The sequence below is a fragment of the Lipotes vexillifer genome, unplaced genomic scaffold (genome assembly GCF_000442215.2).
Source record: "Lipotes vexillifer unplaced genomic scaffold, Lipotes_vexillifer_v1.1 scaffold691, whole genome shotgun sequence".
Classification (NCBI taxonomy): domain Eukaryota; kingdom Metazoa; phylum Chordata; class Mammalia; order Artiodactyla; family Lipotidae; genus Lipotes; species Lipotes vexillifer.
Window position 1 is genome coordinate 358,785 of NW_006788040.1, and position 17,714 is coordinate 376,498.

General features: G+C 51.6%; 1 protein-coding gene across 1 annotated transcript; it reads left to right on the forward strand.

The window, feature by feature from the left end:
- Nucleotides 1-6,496: 6,496 nt before the first annotated feature.
- On the forward strand, nucleotides 6,497-17,371 carry CRYBB2 (crystallin beta B2). Its single transcript, XM_007461131.1, has 6 exons — nucleotides 6,497-6,517; nucleotides 8,276-8,355; nucleotides 11,317-11,435; nucleotides 13,997-14,129; nucleotides 15,306-15,448; nucleotides 17,110-17,371. Exons 2-6 carry the CDS (start codon nucleotides 8,302-8,304, stop codon nucleotides 17,276-17,278), a joined length of 618 nt encoding a protein of 205 aa, XP_007461193.1. The 5' UTR covers nucleotides 6,497-6,517; nucleotides 8,276-8,301; the 3' UTR covers nucleotides 17,279-17,371.
- Nucleotides 17,372-17,714: the final 343 nt, after the last annotated feature.

Genomic DNA, 17,714 nt, shown 5'->3' on the forward strand with positions numbered 1-17,714 from the left:
GGGGGCGGTGGTCATCCTAAGGCTGCCAGCGCAAGCAAGAAAATAAGGAACTTAGGCTCCGTGGCCGGGCTTGGGGAGTCCAAGCTGTGACAAGGCTTCACGAGGAGAATGGGACCTGGGGGGTGAGCAGGGCTCATGGAGACAGGACTGCAGCCCAAGGACCCCTGGAAGCCAGGCGGCGGACTCTGTGGGCATCCTCCTAGGGGTCCACCATTAGGGAGCCTCAGCAAATGCATCCCCCCACCTGCTTCTCCTGGGGTCCTCCTGCCACTTCCTGCTGCCAGCTGCCCCCTCTCCCCAGCCTTCACCCTGGATGTCTTTTATCTGCCCCTGGATGGTAGCAGATACTATGTATTTTCCCATAGACCTTAGAACCTGAAGTGGTGGTGTGTGAGGGCCACTTCCAGCTGCCAGCATCTGCATGCTTGTGTGCCGGGGGGCAGCTGGCATTCTGGGGAATTACTGCCTACTAGGAGCAGCCCTCATCCAATAGGAATTAGTGTATAAATACCCCAGCTCCCTACCCTCGGGTGGGAACTTGACCAAGCATTCCTCCCCATTTTGGAAAGAATCATGGCACCTGCGGCAATGTTGCCTGCAGTGTTTGCATCACCAATAAATCACCTCTGGGCCACTCCTCATGTCTGGCTGTATTATGTTTAAGAAGATTCTTCATGGGCATATGATATTAACTTCTTTTTTTTTTTTTATTGCGGTACGCGGGCCTCTCACTCTTGGGGCCCCTCCCACTGCGGAGCACAGGCTCCGGACGCGCAGGCTTAGCGGCCATGGCTCACGGGCCCAGCCACTCAGCGGCATGTGGGATCTTCCCGGACCGGGGCACGAACCCGCGTCCCCCGCATCGGCAGGCAGACTCCCAACCACTGCGCCACCAGGGAAGCCCCAATATTAACTTCTTATCCAAACTTGTCCACTGTAAGTAGCACAAATACTTAACTCCTTGTTTACATCATTCTGGTATAACTGTGTCCAAACCTTTATCTATTGAAATACATATTATTACACATTTTATTTTACTTATTCTTATATATTATAGTTAGGACATTTTATTATGAATTTATTCTGAAAGTATGTACATAGGTGAGTTATAGTTTCAATTTTATTTCAGGAAAGGGCTGTCACACAATAATTGTCATGAGAAGGGAGTGTCGGTGTTGAAAGAGGGGACAAGTTCTCGACTTGGTGGCCTCCAAGGCTCCTTGTAGCTCTGGCTCCTTTGTATCTAAGGATCAAACTGTGTTTGGGGACACCAAGGCCTGTACTCTTTGTAACATCAAGAAGGTGATTTCAACTAAAAATAGAGTTACCATATGATTCAGCAATCCCACTCCTGGGCATATATCCAAACAAAACTCTAATCCAGAAAGATGCATGCATCCCTATGTACATAGCAGCACTATTCACAATAGCCAAGGCATGGAAGGAACCTAAATGTCCATTGACAGATGAATGGATAAAGAAGATGTGGTACATATATGCAATGGAGTATTACTCAGCCATAAAAAAAAGAAACAATGCCATTTGCAGCAACATGGTTGGACCTAGAGATTATAGTAAGTGAAGTAAGTCAGAAAGAGAAAGACAAATACCATATATCACTTATATGTGGAATCTAAAATATGACACAAATGAACCTATCTGTGAAATAGAAAGACTCACGGACATAGAGAACAGACTTGTGGTTGCCAAGGGGGGTGGGGAGGATGGGGGAGGGAAGGTTTGGCAGTTTGGGATTAGCAGATGCAAACTATCGTATACAGAATGGATAAACAACAAGGTCCTACTGTACAGCACAGAGAACTATATTCAGTATCCTATGATAAACCATAATGGAAAAGAATATTTAAAAAAAGAATGTATATATGTATAACTGAGTCACATTGCCGTAAAGCAGAAATTAACACAACATAGTAAATCACCTAACTTCAATTAAAAAAAAAAAATCTTAGAAAAAGAAGGTGATTTCAGACTTTTAGCTTCCAGAACTATGAGACAATACATTTCTGGAAGTCTTTTTGTGACATTATATTTATTGTGGTAAAATAATCATAACATAAAATTTACCATTTTAACCACCTTTAAGTATACAGTTCCATGGCATTAAATACATTTACAGTCTTGTGCAATCATCACCACCATCCATTTCCAGAAGTGTTTTTCATCTGGCCAAACTGAAACTCTGTACTCATTAGACCATAATTCCCCCGTCCCCCCTCCCTCCGGACCCCAGCAACCACTATTCTACTTTCTGTCTCTAAATTTAACTGCACTAAGAATCTCCTAGAAGTGGAATCATTTGTCCTCTTGTGTCTGGCTTCTGTCACTTAGCATAATGTCTTCAAGTTTCGTTCAGGTTGTAGAGCCTGTGTCAGAATTTCCCTCCCTTTTAAGGCTGAATGATATTCCACTGTAAGGATAGAACACATTGTGTTGATCCAATCATCTGTCAGTGAACATCTGGGCTGTTTCCACTTTTTGGCCATTGTGAGTAATGCTACTGTGAACATAGGTGTACAAATACCTACTGAAGTCCCTGGTATATTCCCAGAAGTAGAATTGCTGGATCATGTGGGAATTCTATGCTTAATTTTTTCAGGAACCGCCATACTATTTCCCATAGAGGCTGTACCATTTCATCCCCAAATTCTGTTGTTTCAGGCCACTAGTTTGGGGCCCTTGGTTACGGCACTCCCTACTACGTGTCAGGCACTGGGCTTTGGGAATATGATGGTGTATGATCAGGCCACTCAAGGTGGCTGTTCTCTCGTTCTCTGTACGTCCCCCGCTGGACCAGCCCCTGCTTCACCTGCACCTGCTCACGTGACCGTACCTGCCCCCCAGCCCCCAGCAAGTGATTGTCCTAATCCTTAGCCCAGAGCGGCTCCACCTGCTAGTTTATTAAAGGGAAACACCTGGCCTCGTGATCGTTATTAACCTAAGGGCCGTGAGGGGCGTGCCCAAGCTGCCGGTTTCCCTGGTAACTGATGAGCCCACGTCAGTTCCCCGTATAAATGGCAGCCTCCCTCCCTCCCCCCCACCCCCAGGTGGTAAGGAGTGCCGCCATGTTCTGCTCGCTGTCTGCTGCGCATGGCGGGGTGTCGCCCCAGGACCCTTTGCTTCGGACGTGTAAGGTCCCCTGTCCAGCGACCATTGATGTACCAGGCTCAAGGCTGGGCAATTACAAGGCTCACAGGCCCGCGGGTGCAGCCCAGCAGTTGGCCGGCCAACCAGGAGGCCGAGGAAACTCCCGTGAGCGCCGAGCTGTCGGGAGCGGAAAGTTGCCGGGGGGTGATCCCGAGGTGGCCGTCCACTAGCACGCGGGGCCCTGTGGTGGCTGGCCAGCGCCAGAGCCGCCTTTCTCTTCCTTACATTGAGGATGCCCTGTTCAACTCAGAGTCTCTTTCCAGTTTAGAAGTAGCAGGTTCATCTGACTGCACGGGGGTGGCTGGTGAATACAGAGGAAACACAAGGACCTGGATTATCCATCACATACTTGGGTGTTATCTGGACGGGTAAGACAAACCTACCCCCAAAACAGCACCCATACGCAATTACAGACACAGGCTTTCGGGATATTAACTCAGGGACAGCCTTGTGAATTGGACGCGGCCAGTTACCCAGAGGGGTTTGGTTAGGGTCCGTGGCAATGGCAAAATAATAAGAGAACCCTTGGGTTTCTGGTCCCAGCTATGGGAGGGGGCAGAGCAACGATATAGGGGGATGGGACCACAGCTACATGCCGTCTACAACGCGTTACCACAGGTGGGAGCTGACCCAAGTCATCGAGCATCACAACCACTATTCAGGGTCTAGAACAGCCACGCGTGACCTACAGGACCCCCGTGGACATGGATAGCCACCAAGGACCATGAAGCCCAGGGATGGGCTGATAAAAATGCCGTACACTCGCTTTTCCACCTGCCTTGCTACCCCACCACTGCTGGGCTATGACGGGACCACTTGAACGATTGAGAGGGGAGCTTGCTCTCAACACGTGGACCAGGAGGCTGACTTGAGCCCTGCGAAATATCACTGAGCGTCCCCGGAGCATCGTCCCGGCGCCTACGCCGTGTTAACCTAGAGGCAACTAGTCAACACTAGCTCAACTGTTGACACCGAGGGACCAAAGGACCGTTGCCAGCCACCTGTCAGGACAACAACTCACTTTTGGCCTTGACACAGGATCTACCCCCGGGGAACTGTTATAAAGTGGCCTGGGACTGGCAGGTAAGTCCCGGTGGTTTGTGTTTGCCGCTTCGTGGAGAATAGCATTAGAAAGGGGCTTCCAGATTTCCCCTGTCTTCTCCCCGACCCCACCTAAGGCCGCTAAGGTAATTAACCTGGGCCCCTACTGGAGAAAGGCACCATTATATTAACCCTGTGGCCTGTTGTTTAACCACCTCTTCAATATTCAGCGCCGGCTGTGGGGACCGAGGGTGAACAGGTGGTGTGGCCTGCAGGCAGGACGGAAACCACAGGCAGGGTGGGTTGTCTCAGTGCTGTGACTGTTTGTATTTTGCTTGATGGTCGTGATATTCCCTATCTTGTGCCTGTTGAACAGCTTACGTTACGACCCTAGTCTGAGTGGAGGGAATCTGTTCTCAGACTGGGCGACAGTGGTGGCCTCACTGCGAGATGAGTCTGATTGCTGATTGCCGTTGTGGTCCTCTGCTGGACTTACATGAAAAACTGACCCGACAAGCACCTGGCTTACTTGTGATGCTCCTTAGCTGCCGGTGTCTAGATTGCATTTGTGGTGTTCGGTTGCAGCGCACCCCGGCCTGACCCCAGGGATATCGGGGAAGTGGGGTGGACCAGGATTGCAAGGGTCGTCTGGGGTCTGTAGGGGTGGCGTGTATGGTCAGGCCTCTCAAGATGGATGTTCTCTCGCTCTGTGTCCATCCCCTGCTCGACCAGCCCCTGCTTCACTCACATGACCACCCAGACCTCTTCATTATAGGGCTTCATTAGTCCCTGGTTATTGATGAGCCCACCTGACGTCAATTCCCCCTATAAAGGGCAGCCTCCTTCCCTGAGTAGCTGGACAGTTCTGCCATGTCTGGTCAGCCATTGGCCGCACATGGTGAGGTGTCGCTCCAGAACCGTTTATGTCCAATATCCTCTGTGTAATAAACCACTGATGTCTCTGTCGCTGTCTCTGGGCTCTTTCTTTGGTCTCAAGCCTGGGAAACTACAGGGCTCACAGGCTTGTGGGTACAGCCCAACAGGTGGTGAACCAGGCAGACAGTGGCCCTTCCCTGTGATGCTTATCTTGTATTTGGAATGACAGCAGATAAATGAGTAACATGATGTCAGGTGGTGAGAAGTGCTACAGACACAGCATGCCCAGGGGGCCAGTTGTGTGTGTGTGCGTGCGCGTGCGCGTGCGTGTGCGTGTGCGTGTGTGTGTGTGTGTGTGTGTGTGTGTGTGTGTGTGTTGGGGGCATGGAAGGCAGGGGCGAGCAAGTCCCTTCACTCAAACCCAGTTTCCAAACCCCCGTGCTGTCCCCTTTCTCCTGCCTGACCTTGGATTCAGTCTGGACACAAGCTGTCTTCAAGGAGGACGTGCAAACTGGAGGAATGCCAGTTAAGGCCAAATGCCCATGAGGCAGCGATGAGGCCGGCAGGAGGGATGTGAGAGGTTTCTCCACACCATGGGGCCCAAGGATCCTAAGGGCACCCCACTGAGGAACAGTGAGTGCTGGGACAGTCAGGGGCCTTCAGGATGAAAATGGCCCCTCTCCTCAGCCCTGCAAGATCAGGCCTCTTCCCACCTTGGCCGCCCAGCCCAGGCCCTGCCCCACCACAGCCCACCCTGTAGCTGCATTAACCTGTTTGCAGGTCTTCTTGAAATACCGCGACAGTGCCTTGTACCTGGTCCCCTTCTCTTTGGAACCCTCCTCCCAACCCGGTTTCCCAGGCGAATTTCTCCTCATCCCTGAGGACTTTGACTCTTCCCAGGAGCCTTCCTGGATGGTCCAGGCTGGAGTAGGTCCCCTCCCTGACACTACCCCCTAGAGCAGCGCTTGGGACCAAGCGCACGCCTGATCAATATTTGTTGAATGCATGGATGGATGGATGGATGCTGGACCCTGCCAAACCACCTTCCTGTCCTTGTTTTTTTTTTTCACCAGGGCCACTGAGATTTGCCTCTGTCTGCCTCCCCCGGGGCTCAACTGACCACATCAGTGAACCCAGCATGCCCCTGGTCCTGGCAGCTGGACGGCTGATGCATGCAAAGCGGGCATCTCCTTGCTCAACCGCCTGACCACCCTGGCGCAGCCGAATCTGAAAGCTGATGACATTATTGTGCAGAGACACAATGTCTGTGGGCATTTGCTGACCTGGGCTTTGGTGCGGGCTTAATCCAGCATTCTCGCCCCGCTTTCCGCAGGGACGCAGCAGTCACCCGCCTTGGCACCGGCACTGCTGGGGAAGGTATAAATGCCACCTCCCGCCGGCCGGCTCCACGGGCACTCTTGGGCTGGTGTCACTGGTAAGAATGCCTCTCTTGCTTGTTTTGCCTTTTTCTCTCATCCTCCTCCCTGATGGAAAGTGTGGGAGACCCGGCTTCAAATCCAGAGGCTATCACTTTCTGACGAGGTGACTTGGGGCAAAGACCTCAAGGTGCTGAGCCTCGGTTTTCTTTTCTGTTAAATGGGAAGGGGGTCATAAAACCTCCTTTGCTGTGGGGCTCAGAGATACATAGGTGAGTGGTCTAGCACAGTGCCTGGCACAGTGTGTATTTTGGTGATGCTCTTCATTAGTATTAAACAGTCCATCAGCATCCTCGTTTTGCCGGTGGAGAATATAACTGAGGGTTTGCAAGTGGAAGGAGTAAAACCACGGAAGGTTCAGCTTCATTTCTAGGGCGGTGAGTCAGCTCTCTCCATGTCCACAAACACTCCTGGGCACTGGCTCTGTGTCCCGCCTCGGGACAGCTAGGAAGCAGCCCCCCTCTCGGGGAGCTCCCAGCAACAGGTGACTCCAAAGGCACTAAAACTGGGTGGAAAGGACCCTAAGAATGCCATAATTGCTGCCGTGTACTGAGCACTGAGTGGGTTCCGGGATGGCTGCCAAGTGCTTGAGCTTTTCTGTGTTATATGATTGGATCATCACAACCTGTTCATAGCTATGACCAGGCACCATCCTGTCCCCATTTTACAGAACAGGAAATTGAGGCACAGAGGGGATGACCTTCCCAGGCCCTTGATGCTGGTTAGGCAGCGGAGGAAGCACCTGAGTTGAACCACCTGAGCTTAATCTTTAGTCTGAGGATGCTGCTGGGGCTGTAATGTGGCATCTTGGGCACAGTGACAGACCCAGAGGGCTGGTTTCTTCGGGGAGAAGGGCAGGTTTGGCTCCCAAGCTGCTTAGTTGAATGTCCCCTTTTTGAGGAACATCCTGGCCTGGCCTCTGGTGTGGAAGGAGCTTCTGGAAGCCGGATGTTATCTTTGGAGAAGGAGGCAGGTTTCCCCTCTACACTGGGAAAACGCAGGCTGTGTTCTCTGCCCATCCTGTGGGAAGGGGGAAGAAACTGACACCCTTCCAGAATTTTCTGATGTTCTTGGCTGCTAAGAAACTCTCCCTGCCGCTGACCTCAGTGCCTGAACTTCCATAATACTCACGTCGTTGCTTTCTTGTGGCAGGAGTTCCATAACAGCCTTGTGTACTATTTGGGTGGTGGAGGGGAGGATAAGGCCAATGGTGGAAAGGAGCATTCTGGGTACTGGATGGGGGGGGCAGGAGTCAAGGAGGAAGTTGGGGATGAGGGGCGGGGGCCCAGGGGACTTTGTGAGATGGCAGATTGGGAGCTAAAACCCGGCCAGGCACAGCCAGTGCGTGGGGTTTGTCTGCCCACATTATTTTCTTTGAATCAAGAAATTTCTGCACAATATCAATTGATGCATAAGAAATTTATGCATAATAGCATCAATTATATGGGGCCATATGGGTTCCCACTCACACTCTAGTTTCTCACTTTATTTTTTAGTAGACCTCATTTCTCTGTCCCCCCTCGGAGCCGGCCTGGACACAAAGAAGCGAAGCTAAGGATGGACGTTCAGGCAGCCGCTGGCCGTCCCCACTGCCCTAGGACAACCTGAAATCAGGGAGACAGAAAACAGGACGTGGGGCTGGAGTGATGTGGCCCCGGGACACACCGCCACCACCACCCCTGCCCCCCCCCCAGTGAGGGAACCGAGGGCCCAGAGAGAGGTTCTCACTGCTGCTTCCCCCATGCCTTGCCTTCCAGGTCATTCCTGCACCGGACAGCTCACCATGGCCTCAGACCACCAGACCCAAGCAGGCAAACCTCAGCCCCTCAACCCCAAGGTGGGTACCATGTGGCGGGAAGGGGTGGCAAGCACGGTGCCTCTCCCAGACTCGGTTTCCCTCCTGTAAAGTGGGGTTGGTGTCTTCCTTTCTGGGGCTACCCCTCTCTGGGCCACAGTCTCCCCAGCTTGCACACTGGACGGGGTGCTGATTCAGAAGGCCCCTCCCCAGCCCGTGACTAGCATCCTTCTGGCTTTGGAGACTTAATTTTCTCGGCACCCTTTACCCCATTGGCCAGGGTAGGTCCCCAAAGCCGAGGCAGACCCTCGGTCCAGTCTGAGAGGGGGCTTGTGAATGGGAGGTGGGGTGGGAATCCTGACTCCACACCTGCTGTGTGACCTTGGCCAGTCACTTGACCTCTCTGAGCCTCAGGTCCCTCCTTCAAAAAATGGGGAGCGTTGGACTCATGGCATAAGGTAATTGTGAAGAGGCAAAGAAAACAGGCTCAGGGCTTCCCTGGTGGCGCAGCGGTTGAGAGTCCGCCAGCTGATGCAGGGGACACGGGTTCGTGCCCCGGTCCGGGAAGATCCCACATGCCGCAGAGCGGCTGGGCCCGTGAGCCACGGCCGCTGAGCCTGCGCGTCTGGAGCCTGTGCTCCGCAACGCAACGGGAGGGGCCACAACAGTGAGAGGCCTGCGTACTGCAAAACAAAAACAAAAACAAAAACAAAGAAAACAGGCTCAGCCTAATGCGTGTCCACCTAACGCCAGCCTTCTTTGTTTTTTCCTCCTAAGGGCGGTGGGATCTTATCCCAATGTCAGGGGCTTGTCATACTGAATCTGCCCTCAAACTTCTACCAGCAACAGTCCACCAGGCTGCCCTCCTGTTTCCCTCTGCCTCAGAGGCCCCAGGCTTAGATTCCGTCCTTGAACTGCCTTTTTGTCTGATTTGGGCCCCCACCCCAGTTCACCCCAATTCTGTCCCTTAAGAGACTTACTTTCTAGAAGAAAGACAATAAATAAACTAATAAATATATAACTTCAAGGAGTGAAAAGTGTTAGGAAGAAACAAGAGTGGGTTCTTTAGGGTCAGGGTGGACGAGGAACGTGTTAGCTAAGGTGGTCAGGGAGGACTTCTCTGAGGAGGTGACATTGAACAGAGCCCCCAGTCAAGTGAGGAAGCAGTGAAAGTTGGGGAATGGGGGGTAGGGGAGAGCATTCTCGGCAAAGGGCACAGTGAGTGCAAAGGCCCAGGGGTTGGAGTGAGATGGGTAAGTTTGAGCAGCAAGAAGCCCAGTGCGATGTGGCTTGGAGCAGCGCTGTCTAATCAATTTCAAATGGGAGCCACTTATGGACTTTAACGCTTCCTAGTAGCCATGTTAACAAAGTAAAAAGAAACAGGGGAAATTAATTTTCATATATTTTATTAAGCCCAATATATCCTAATGTACAGTCAGTAGAAAAATTATTAGAGATCTATTTTACCTTCTTTTTTTCATACTGTATCTTCAACATCTGATGTGTATTTGATACCCATAGCACATTTTAATTCAGATTAGTTGCACATGTTCAATAGACGTCTAGCAGTTGCTGAATTGGACAGTGCAGGTTGAAAGGATTAGGTAATATGTAAATTTTTAGCATCCATTTGTTGATACATACAACAACAATAATAATACTGAGCTCCTGGGCTCTGAGGCCTTTCAAATGCATGGGGAGTCTGACCTGCCTTGCCCTCCTTGCCCCTGTAAGCCCTTGTCTCCCAGGCCAGTGTCATAATCCACTAGCCCCTGACTCCCAGGTTCTTGATTCTTCTCGATAAGCCTGCAGAATAGGCATGATTCCCCATTTTACAGATGGGGCAGCTGAGGCTCAGAGCAATCGCGTGGCTTCCTCAGGTTGCACAGTTGGATGCAACAGGGCGACATAGGAGCCCAGTTCTCCTGACCCATCTGTGGTCTTGTCAGTGATGGTAAAGGCTGAACTGAGCCCATGGAATTTGACTCTGAACCTTGCTGGGCCTCCCTCCCGTGGCTTTGTCTGGCTAATCCCCCGCCTGGGAGAGAGGGGCGTGTTTACCCAGCCAGTGCTGACCGCCTGGATTGTGCAGCTGCCCCTCCTGGATGCCCCCTTCCCTGAACCCCGCCCCCCTTCATCCAGAGGCAGTCCCCTGGGGCAAGTGTGGCTGGAAAACGTCTGCCCCCAAGTTCTGTCTGGAATCCTGACAGGAGCCAGCTGCCCCCCTCCCCCACCTCTTAGCACTTGGCTGTGAGGCCGGAGCAGCCCTTTCAGTTTGCTGATCTTCCCTTTTCCTGATGGGGATCCTGCCGGCCCTTCCCTGGGCTGCTGAGAGGCAGGTGAGGCAAGGGGAGTGAAGTCCTCTTAAGAAGTATCCAGAGGGGGAGGAAAGCCTGCAAAACCTGTGGGGGCTTAAGAAAAGGGCACAGGTATGCGTAGTCTTATGGGTGAAATGGGGGTGGAGGGTGGATACGGCAGAACTGGTCCAGCTCTAATGGGGGCAGGAGAAGCTTAAGCAGCATGGTCTAGCATCTTGCTACCCCTACTCTGCTCCACAGACCAGTGGTACCAGAATGCTGCTCTACAGGAAACAGCATCAGACGAGCTTGGGCTCTGATTTCAGCTCCGCCACTTACCGACTTGGGATCCTTAGCATGTCCTTTAATATAATTATGCCTCCCACACCCAGAGCAAATACGGTGTGCTAACCATTAACGCTCCTCTGAATCCTTCCAACAACCCCATGATGTAGGTTCTGTCTTTATTTCCCATTTTACAGATGGGGAAACCGAGGCTCAGGTGAAGTACTGGCTCAAGGTCTCACAGCTGGTAACTGGAGCCAAGACTGTCAGACTTTATATTTGGTTCGTGATTCCCGAGTGTGGAACCCTTAAGTATCCTCCAAGGCTCTCTGAGTCCCCTCCCTACGCCCACTCACCCCCACTGCCCTGTTCTCCCTCCTCCCCATCGGGACGGGGGTCTGACTCTCTCCTCCTGTTGCAGATCATCATCTTTGAGCAGGAAAACTTCCAGGGCCACTCACATGAGCTCAATGGGCCCTGCCCCAACCTGAAGGAGACCGGCGTGGAGAAGGCAGGCTCTGTCCTGGTGCAGGCTGGACCGTAAGTACCTGGGGGGCCTCACTTGGTCAGGAGTTGCCAGGGTGAGGCAATCAGGCTGTAGAGCGAGCTGGAGGGATCCGCTCTCACTGAGCTCCTAGACTGTGCAATTAGGGGACCAGGATTTGGGGTCTTGGCACCCTGTGGAGAGAGCTTGTGGTTTGAGGTCAGATAGAGCTGGGTTTCAAATCCTGGTTCCACCACTTCTGTGCTGTGTGACGTTGGACTAGGAACTTCTCTCTCTGAGCCTCGGTTTTCTTCTCTGTAGGATGAGGATAACCATGTCCTCCTGGGGATGATGGGATGGAGCTCATGTGAAAAGCCTGACACCAAGGTCATCCACTTTCTTGAGGCAGGGAGACAGACACAGTGACTCGCATGGACCTTTTTAGAGCTGCCAATCTCTGGCTCTGGGAGTGTCCTCGCTCTCCTGGGAGGTTTAAAGCTGGATACCCCAGCTCTGCAACCACCGCTCCCTTACCAGGAGCTGGGGATACTTGGTTTTCGCAGATATGCTGACACACTGGGGGGCCAGCAGGCTTGGGACCCCTGGCCCAAGAGAGAAGGGGAGGTGACTGGTCAGGTCTGACTCTGCCGCGCTCAGGAGACATAGTTGAGCACAGCCTGCAGGGACCTCTCCTTGTGTTTCCCTGACTGTTCCTTCTCTCCAAGAGCCTCCAGAATCAGGGGTGGCCACAAGTGACCCCCAACCACAGGTCAGTGAGTCTAGTGTGGGTCCTGGATGACCCGCACCACACCTCAAGGTTCTCCGGGAATTCTGCAGTGTGTGATGACCCTAATTGAATCAGAGTCTGCTGGTGTGGAGAACACAGCCAAAGGAATGGCCCTGCCCAGGCCCACTTAGCTGATGCACTCAGAGCATCAGTGAGCCTGAGAGCATGCCTTCCTGGATGCTTGAAGTTTTGACAACTGAAGCACCACATCTGATTTTTCAGTTGTCTTTTTTTTTTAGTACTTGGATGGAGGAATTTCTCAAATAGACCTTACATTCCTCCTCTGCTTTCTTTTAAAAAATATAACTTTGATATTTTTATTAATTATTGTTTATTGTTTAAAATTAGGGCACAGTGGTTTAGTGCAAAAAAACCATACGATTCTAGTCTTACCACTCAGAGTAACCATTAAGATTTTCACGTAAACTTATATTTTTCTCTGTATATATTTCATCAAATATATATTAGATATATACTTAATCAAAAGTCAGATCATGCTTTACATACTGTTTTATAACTCATTTTGAAAACTTTTATCTCAAATTCTCTCCATGTCATTAAGTAGCATTTTATGTCAATGCTTTTCAAAGAGTTTTTTGGAGGTAAATCTGTATCAGAATCACAGAAGGTGGGGAGGCTTTGAAGCGCAGATTCTTGGGTCCCAGCCCTGGCCCAGTGAATAAAACTCTTGGGCCTGGAGCCCAGGAATCTGCATTTCACAAACCCACCACCTTGTGATATTTCTGCCCAGTTAAGTTTGAGAACCCCGTACTTCATTGTTTTTCATACCTTTGTAACATTTCATTACGGGATACGACATAATTTACTCAACCAGGCCCTGCCCGTTGGATGTGTAAGTTGTTTTGATTATTTGATATTATAAACAACACCGTGATGAACATCGTTACCCATGTATCTGTGAGCTCTTTGACAACTGTTTTCTAAGGACACGTTGTCTAAAGCTGAATTGCCAGATCAAGAGGGCATCCTCTTCTACAAGCAGCAAGAAACACCATCTCTCCTTCCGTTAAGGACTTAGATTACTCTTCCAAAGAGTTGTCACTGTGCCAGGCTGAACTGTCTGCCTCTGCAATGAACGCCCCAGAATGCCAGGCATCATGAAGTCGGTGCCACCTTTTTCTTATTGTCCCCTTTCCTCTATTAGCCATGCCCCACCGGCAGGTAATCCTTCCGTTTAAGGATTTTCTCTTCTACTGTGGATCTAAGACTGTTAGAGTTTTGTGTAGTGTAGGAGTCCAGAGACCACCATCAAGAACCAAAGAGGAAAGAGACCCAGAGAGAAGGGGTTGGTATGAGCAAGGTATGTGAGCTTTAGATACAGGGATGTTCTGCAGTCCGTTCTCGGTGGTAAAAGCTGATTGGGCACGTTTCTTCCCAACTCCATGTTCACTGATGTCACACTGAGAGCTTGACACTGGCCACGGTGGGAGTATTTACACCGTGGAAATTAGCAAACGCTGCAAACAGGATTTGTTTTGTTTTTCAGAGCTGGCTTTTAATTTACCAGCATACCATTGGCCTTGGGACATGGGTTCTGTACATCTGTGTTTGTTGCTAGGCCATCTTTTAGGCTTCCTCCTTATTTCTTGGTTATGTTCCAGGTGATTGAAGTCAGCACTGTGCTGGGTTCTGGATGACTGAGGTGACGCTCCTCTTGGATTTGCTGTGCTCAGATTTAAATGAGGCTGCTACTCATTGTGATGAGCTGGGCAACTGTGAGCTCTGGGGCCCAAACGAGTAGCCAGGGTCCCACCAGAGGAAGCCTGGAGTGAGCCTGACTTGCCCTCTCTCTCTCTGTCTCCACTGCAGCTGGGTGGGCTACGAGCAAGCCAACTGCAAAGGGGAGCAGTTTGTGTTTGAGAAGGGTGAGTACCCCCGCTGGGACTCATGGACCAGCAGTCGGAGGACAGACTCCCTCAGCTCCCTGAGGCCCATCAAAGTGGTAAGCCCCTGACCCTCGTCTTCTTCCTCTCTTTGCCCCCTTGGAGCCAGCAGTCTGGGGACCAGGAAGGAGCCTTTACCTCTGGCATCGTGCCCCTTCTGACTGGCGGGAGACTTCCTGGCTGTGTGACCTCGCATAAGTCACTTCACTTCCCTGAGCCTCAGTTTCCTCACCTGTAAGATGGGGATATTAGTATCTACTGTCCTGAGGTACCAGCAGGCTTAGCCTGAGAATTGCCACATCCTGTGACTTCAGGGGCTTCATTCAAGATGCTCCAGGGGGCGCTGTTCACATTCTCTTCTATGTGGATGGTGCTGTCCAGGGCTGTGTGATTTCTGTCACAAAGCAATCGTTCCATAAATGATTGCCACCATAAATATTCAAAGAAGTTCTGGGTTTCGGGCTGGAGGAGAAGGCAGTTTAGCTCTTGTTCACGACTCGTGCCAGTGTAACCTTTCAGAGCTTCTCTGATCCTGATTACTAGTGTGTGAACTCTCTGGAGGGCAGAGGGCCCAGTGATGCTCAGTTATACTCCCAAACCTCCCCAGCCCAGTCTAGTTCTCTCCAGAGCTAGATGGAAAATCGGAGAACATTGGACTTGGCATTCCACAGACCTGGGTTCCTCTGCTGGCTCTGGCACTTCCGGCTGTGTGACCTTGACCAAGTCACTTTACCTCTCTAAGCCTCAGTTTTCTTATCCACCAAACAGCATAAAAGTAGTTTAAAGGATGAAAGGAGATGACTAAGAAAAATGTCACAGGAACAGGAGGATGGGAAGATATGTGGAGATGAAGGAAAGCCAAAATATTTCAAGTGTCTACTAGAGGGACGATAAGCCTGTGTGTGTGTGTGTGTGTGTGTGTGTGTGTGTGTGTGTGTGTGTGTATGTGTATCATGGCTGCCATTTATTCTCAAAAAGGGGAGTTGAGGCGTTGGGAGGGAAAAATGCCATTTCAGAATCAAATAGTCCCCAAAGTGTAGAATCTGGAGTGTCTGTTACGTAAAAATAGCCCAGTAGGATCTTAATGAACAAACCCTGTTGGATGCCATTGCCATAGACACTCACGTGGTGGGGGTCTTGGGCCAGAGGGCTGCAGGTGCAGCCTGCTGGTCCCAACCCCAGGGTACCCTGGGCGCTCTCACTCACACTCGCTTTCCCCCACTCCCTGTCCACAGGACAGCCAGGAGCATAAGATCATCCTCTATGAGAACCCCAACTTCACAGGGAAGAAAATGGAGGTGATAGACGATGATGTGCCCAGCTTCCACGCCCACGGCTACCAGGAGAAGGTGTCTTCTGTGCGGGTGCAGAGTGGCACGTGAGTGCACCGCCAGCCCTGGCTTGCCCCACCCCAGGAGCCCAGACCCTGGGCTGCTAAGTCCTGCTGTATCCTGAACTCTGGGGATCTCATACATTCCTGATCTCAGTCTTCTCATTGGAGAATGGGCGTTGAAATCATCAGCCTACACATGGCTTTCAGCCCCTGAAGTTCCATCCTGACCTGCCTTTTGGGCAACACCCTACCTCTGGAGGAGGGTAACCTTGGCCTTGACCTCAGCCCCAAAGAGCAGGACAGTAAATGGGCGGGGTGGGGCGGGGCGGGGGCGGGGCGGGGCGGGGAGCAGAAGCTGGGAATGAGTTGAATGGTCTTAACAGAGCTGGGGGAGGCAGGAAGTCCAGCCGGTTCTGGCCTTTGACTGCATGAGTTCCTGAGATTGGGGATAGGAGGGAGCCTTCTCCACCAAGTTAAACTTCGGCACATAAACCTCAACCATCAGCATTGGGGAGTTTCTCAGTGTGAAAAATTTGGATTCCATGGGGAGTCTGACGATGGGCTTTGGGCAGTGGCATGCTGGAGCCAGCTTGTACCAGCTTGCAAAAGCTGGCTGTTAACTTTTCAGAATTTATGTGAGCTGGTTCTTTAATCGCTGGTAACCTGAAATGAGCCATCATGAAGTATTTACACCTCAGAAATTGGAGAATGTTACAAATCAAGACTCCTTTTTGCCGCCCCCGCCCCAAGAGAGCTAGTTTACCAACACATACTGGCTTTCTGGGGCTTGTCAAACTCTCAGAGCGTGCAAAGTTCTGTATTCATGTTCCCCTCCATTTACTCGTTTATTCATTCATTGATTCAATTTGTCGAGTGACGTCATATGCCAGGCACCGTGCTAAGTCATCAGTAAGTCAAGGTAGGTTAAACAGACCTGGCCTCTGCCTTGTGTAGCTAGCAGTCTGGTTGTGGACAACTGTTAATAGTTCAGGAATCCGCACGAATCTGGCCTCCTTCCCCGAGGAAGGCACTCTTGAGCCGAGGTCTCAAGAAAGTAGGTATTGTAGAGGTAAAGAGAAGGAAGGACATCCCAGACGGTGAGAACAGCACATGCAAAGGTCCTGTGGTGGGAGGAGCCTGGTGAGTCTGATGGGCTCTACAAGGGACGGAGTGGCTGTGCTGCAGAGATATAGGGGCCCAAGTCTGAGAAGCAGAGCTAGAGGTGTCCACAGGGGCTGGATGGGCAGGTCCATTGGGCCAGGACTGTGATGCTTTCTGGGGAGAAGACTGTAATGGTCATCAGGTACTCAGAGTGAGTGACCCTTAAATGGTGATGGCTTCAAAGGGTGGAGGAATCATGGAGGGCTCCTGGGACCTAGCCTGCTGTCCTTTGGCCTTGCCAGGGGTTGGGTTAAGAGGCCTGTCTTCTTCTAAGCTTAAATGAGCTTGAGATCACCCCTTCCTCTGAACCCAGTGTCAGGCCTTCAGTTAAAAGTTGCTTCTGGAGATAGTGAGCTCCCCATCAAGGGAAGGAAGAAAGCAGAGGCTGGTCCCGGGAAGGGTGGGGGTGTACCTGCTCAACACCCAGTTAGTGTGAAAAGATTGGGAGGCCCCACCCTTCCTAGTGGCTAGACAATTCCCTCCCTCTCTCTCCGTCTGCATCTTCTATCTCCCCACGTCCCCTCTTCCCACCTCTGGCCCTGCAGGTGGGTCGGCTACCAGTACCCCGGGTACCGCGGGCTGCAGTACCTGCTGGAGAAGGGTGATTACAAGGACAGCGGCGACTTCGGGGCCCCCCAGCCCCAGGTGCAGTCCGTGCGCCGCATCCGTGACATGCAGTGGCACCAGCGAGGCACCTTCCACCCCTCCAACTAGTGCCCCCCATTTCCTCCTTCCCAGGGGCCTGGCCAGCTGCCTAGGATCCCACCAGACATCCTGGCGAGTGAATAAAGTGTGACTTGCAACTTGTCCGCAGCAGTGTCTTTTATCCCCCGTGGGAGCCGTGGTGCTGCGTGCACTTATCCCCGTGCGAGCCGGGGTGCTGCGTGTAGTGTGTGTGTGCACACGTGCACTTGTATGAAAGACAGAGACACAGAAAGACAAGAGAACCAGAAAGTGACTGGGTGAGGGGTGGGCAACCTCTTCGAGAATTTTCAGCTCTGCAGCTGCTTAGCTGTGTGACCTTGGGCACATTGTCCAACCTCTCTGAGCCTCCACCTGACTTACAACCCTCTTTACCCCATGAGTGGCTGGCTTGGCTGACCTCTCAGTCCTTCTTGTGTGGTTGCTGAGCAGTCACTCAAGGGCATGT

Bases quoted from the DNA above. Each gene is read 5' to 3' on its own strand.
- CRYBB2 (XM_007461131.1), top strand. From the start codon at position 8,302: ATGGCCTCAGACCACCAGACCCAAGCAGGCAAACCTCAGCCCCTCAAC. The intron at 14,130-15,305 runs GTAAGCCCCTGA...CCCTGTCCACAG, and splicing joins CCCTGAGGCCCATCAAAGTG to GACAGCCAGGAGCATAAGAT. The intron at 15,449-17,109 runs GTGAGTGCACCG...CTGGCCCTGCAG, and splicing joins GTGCGGGTGCAGAGTGGCAC to GTGGGTCGGCTACCAGTACC.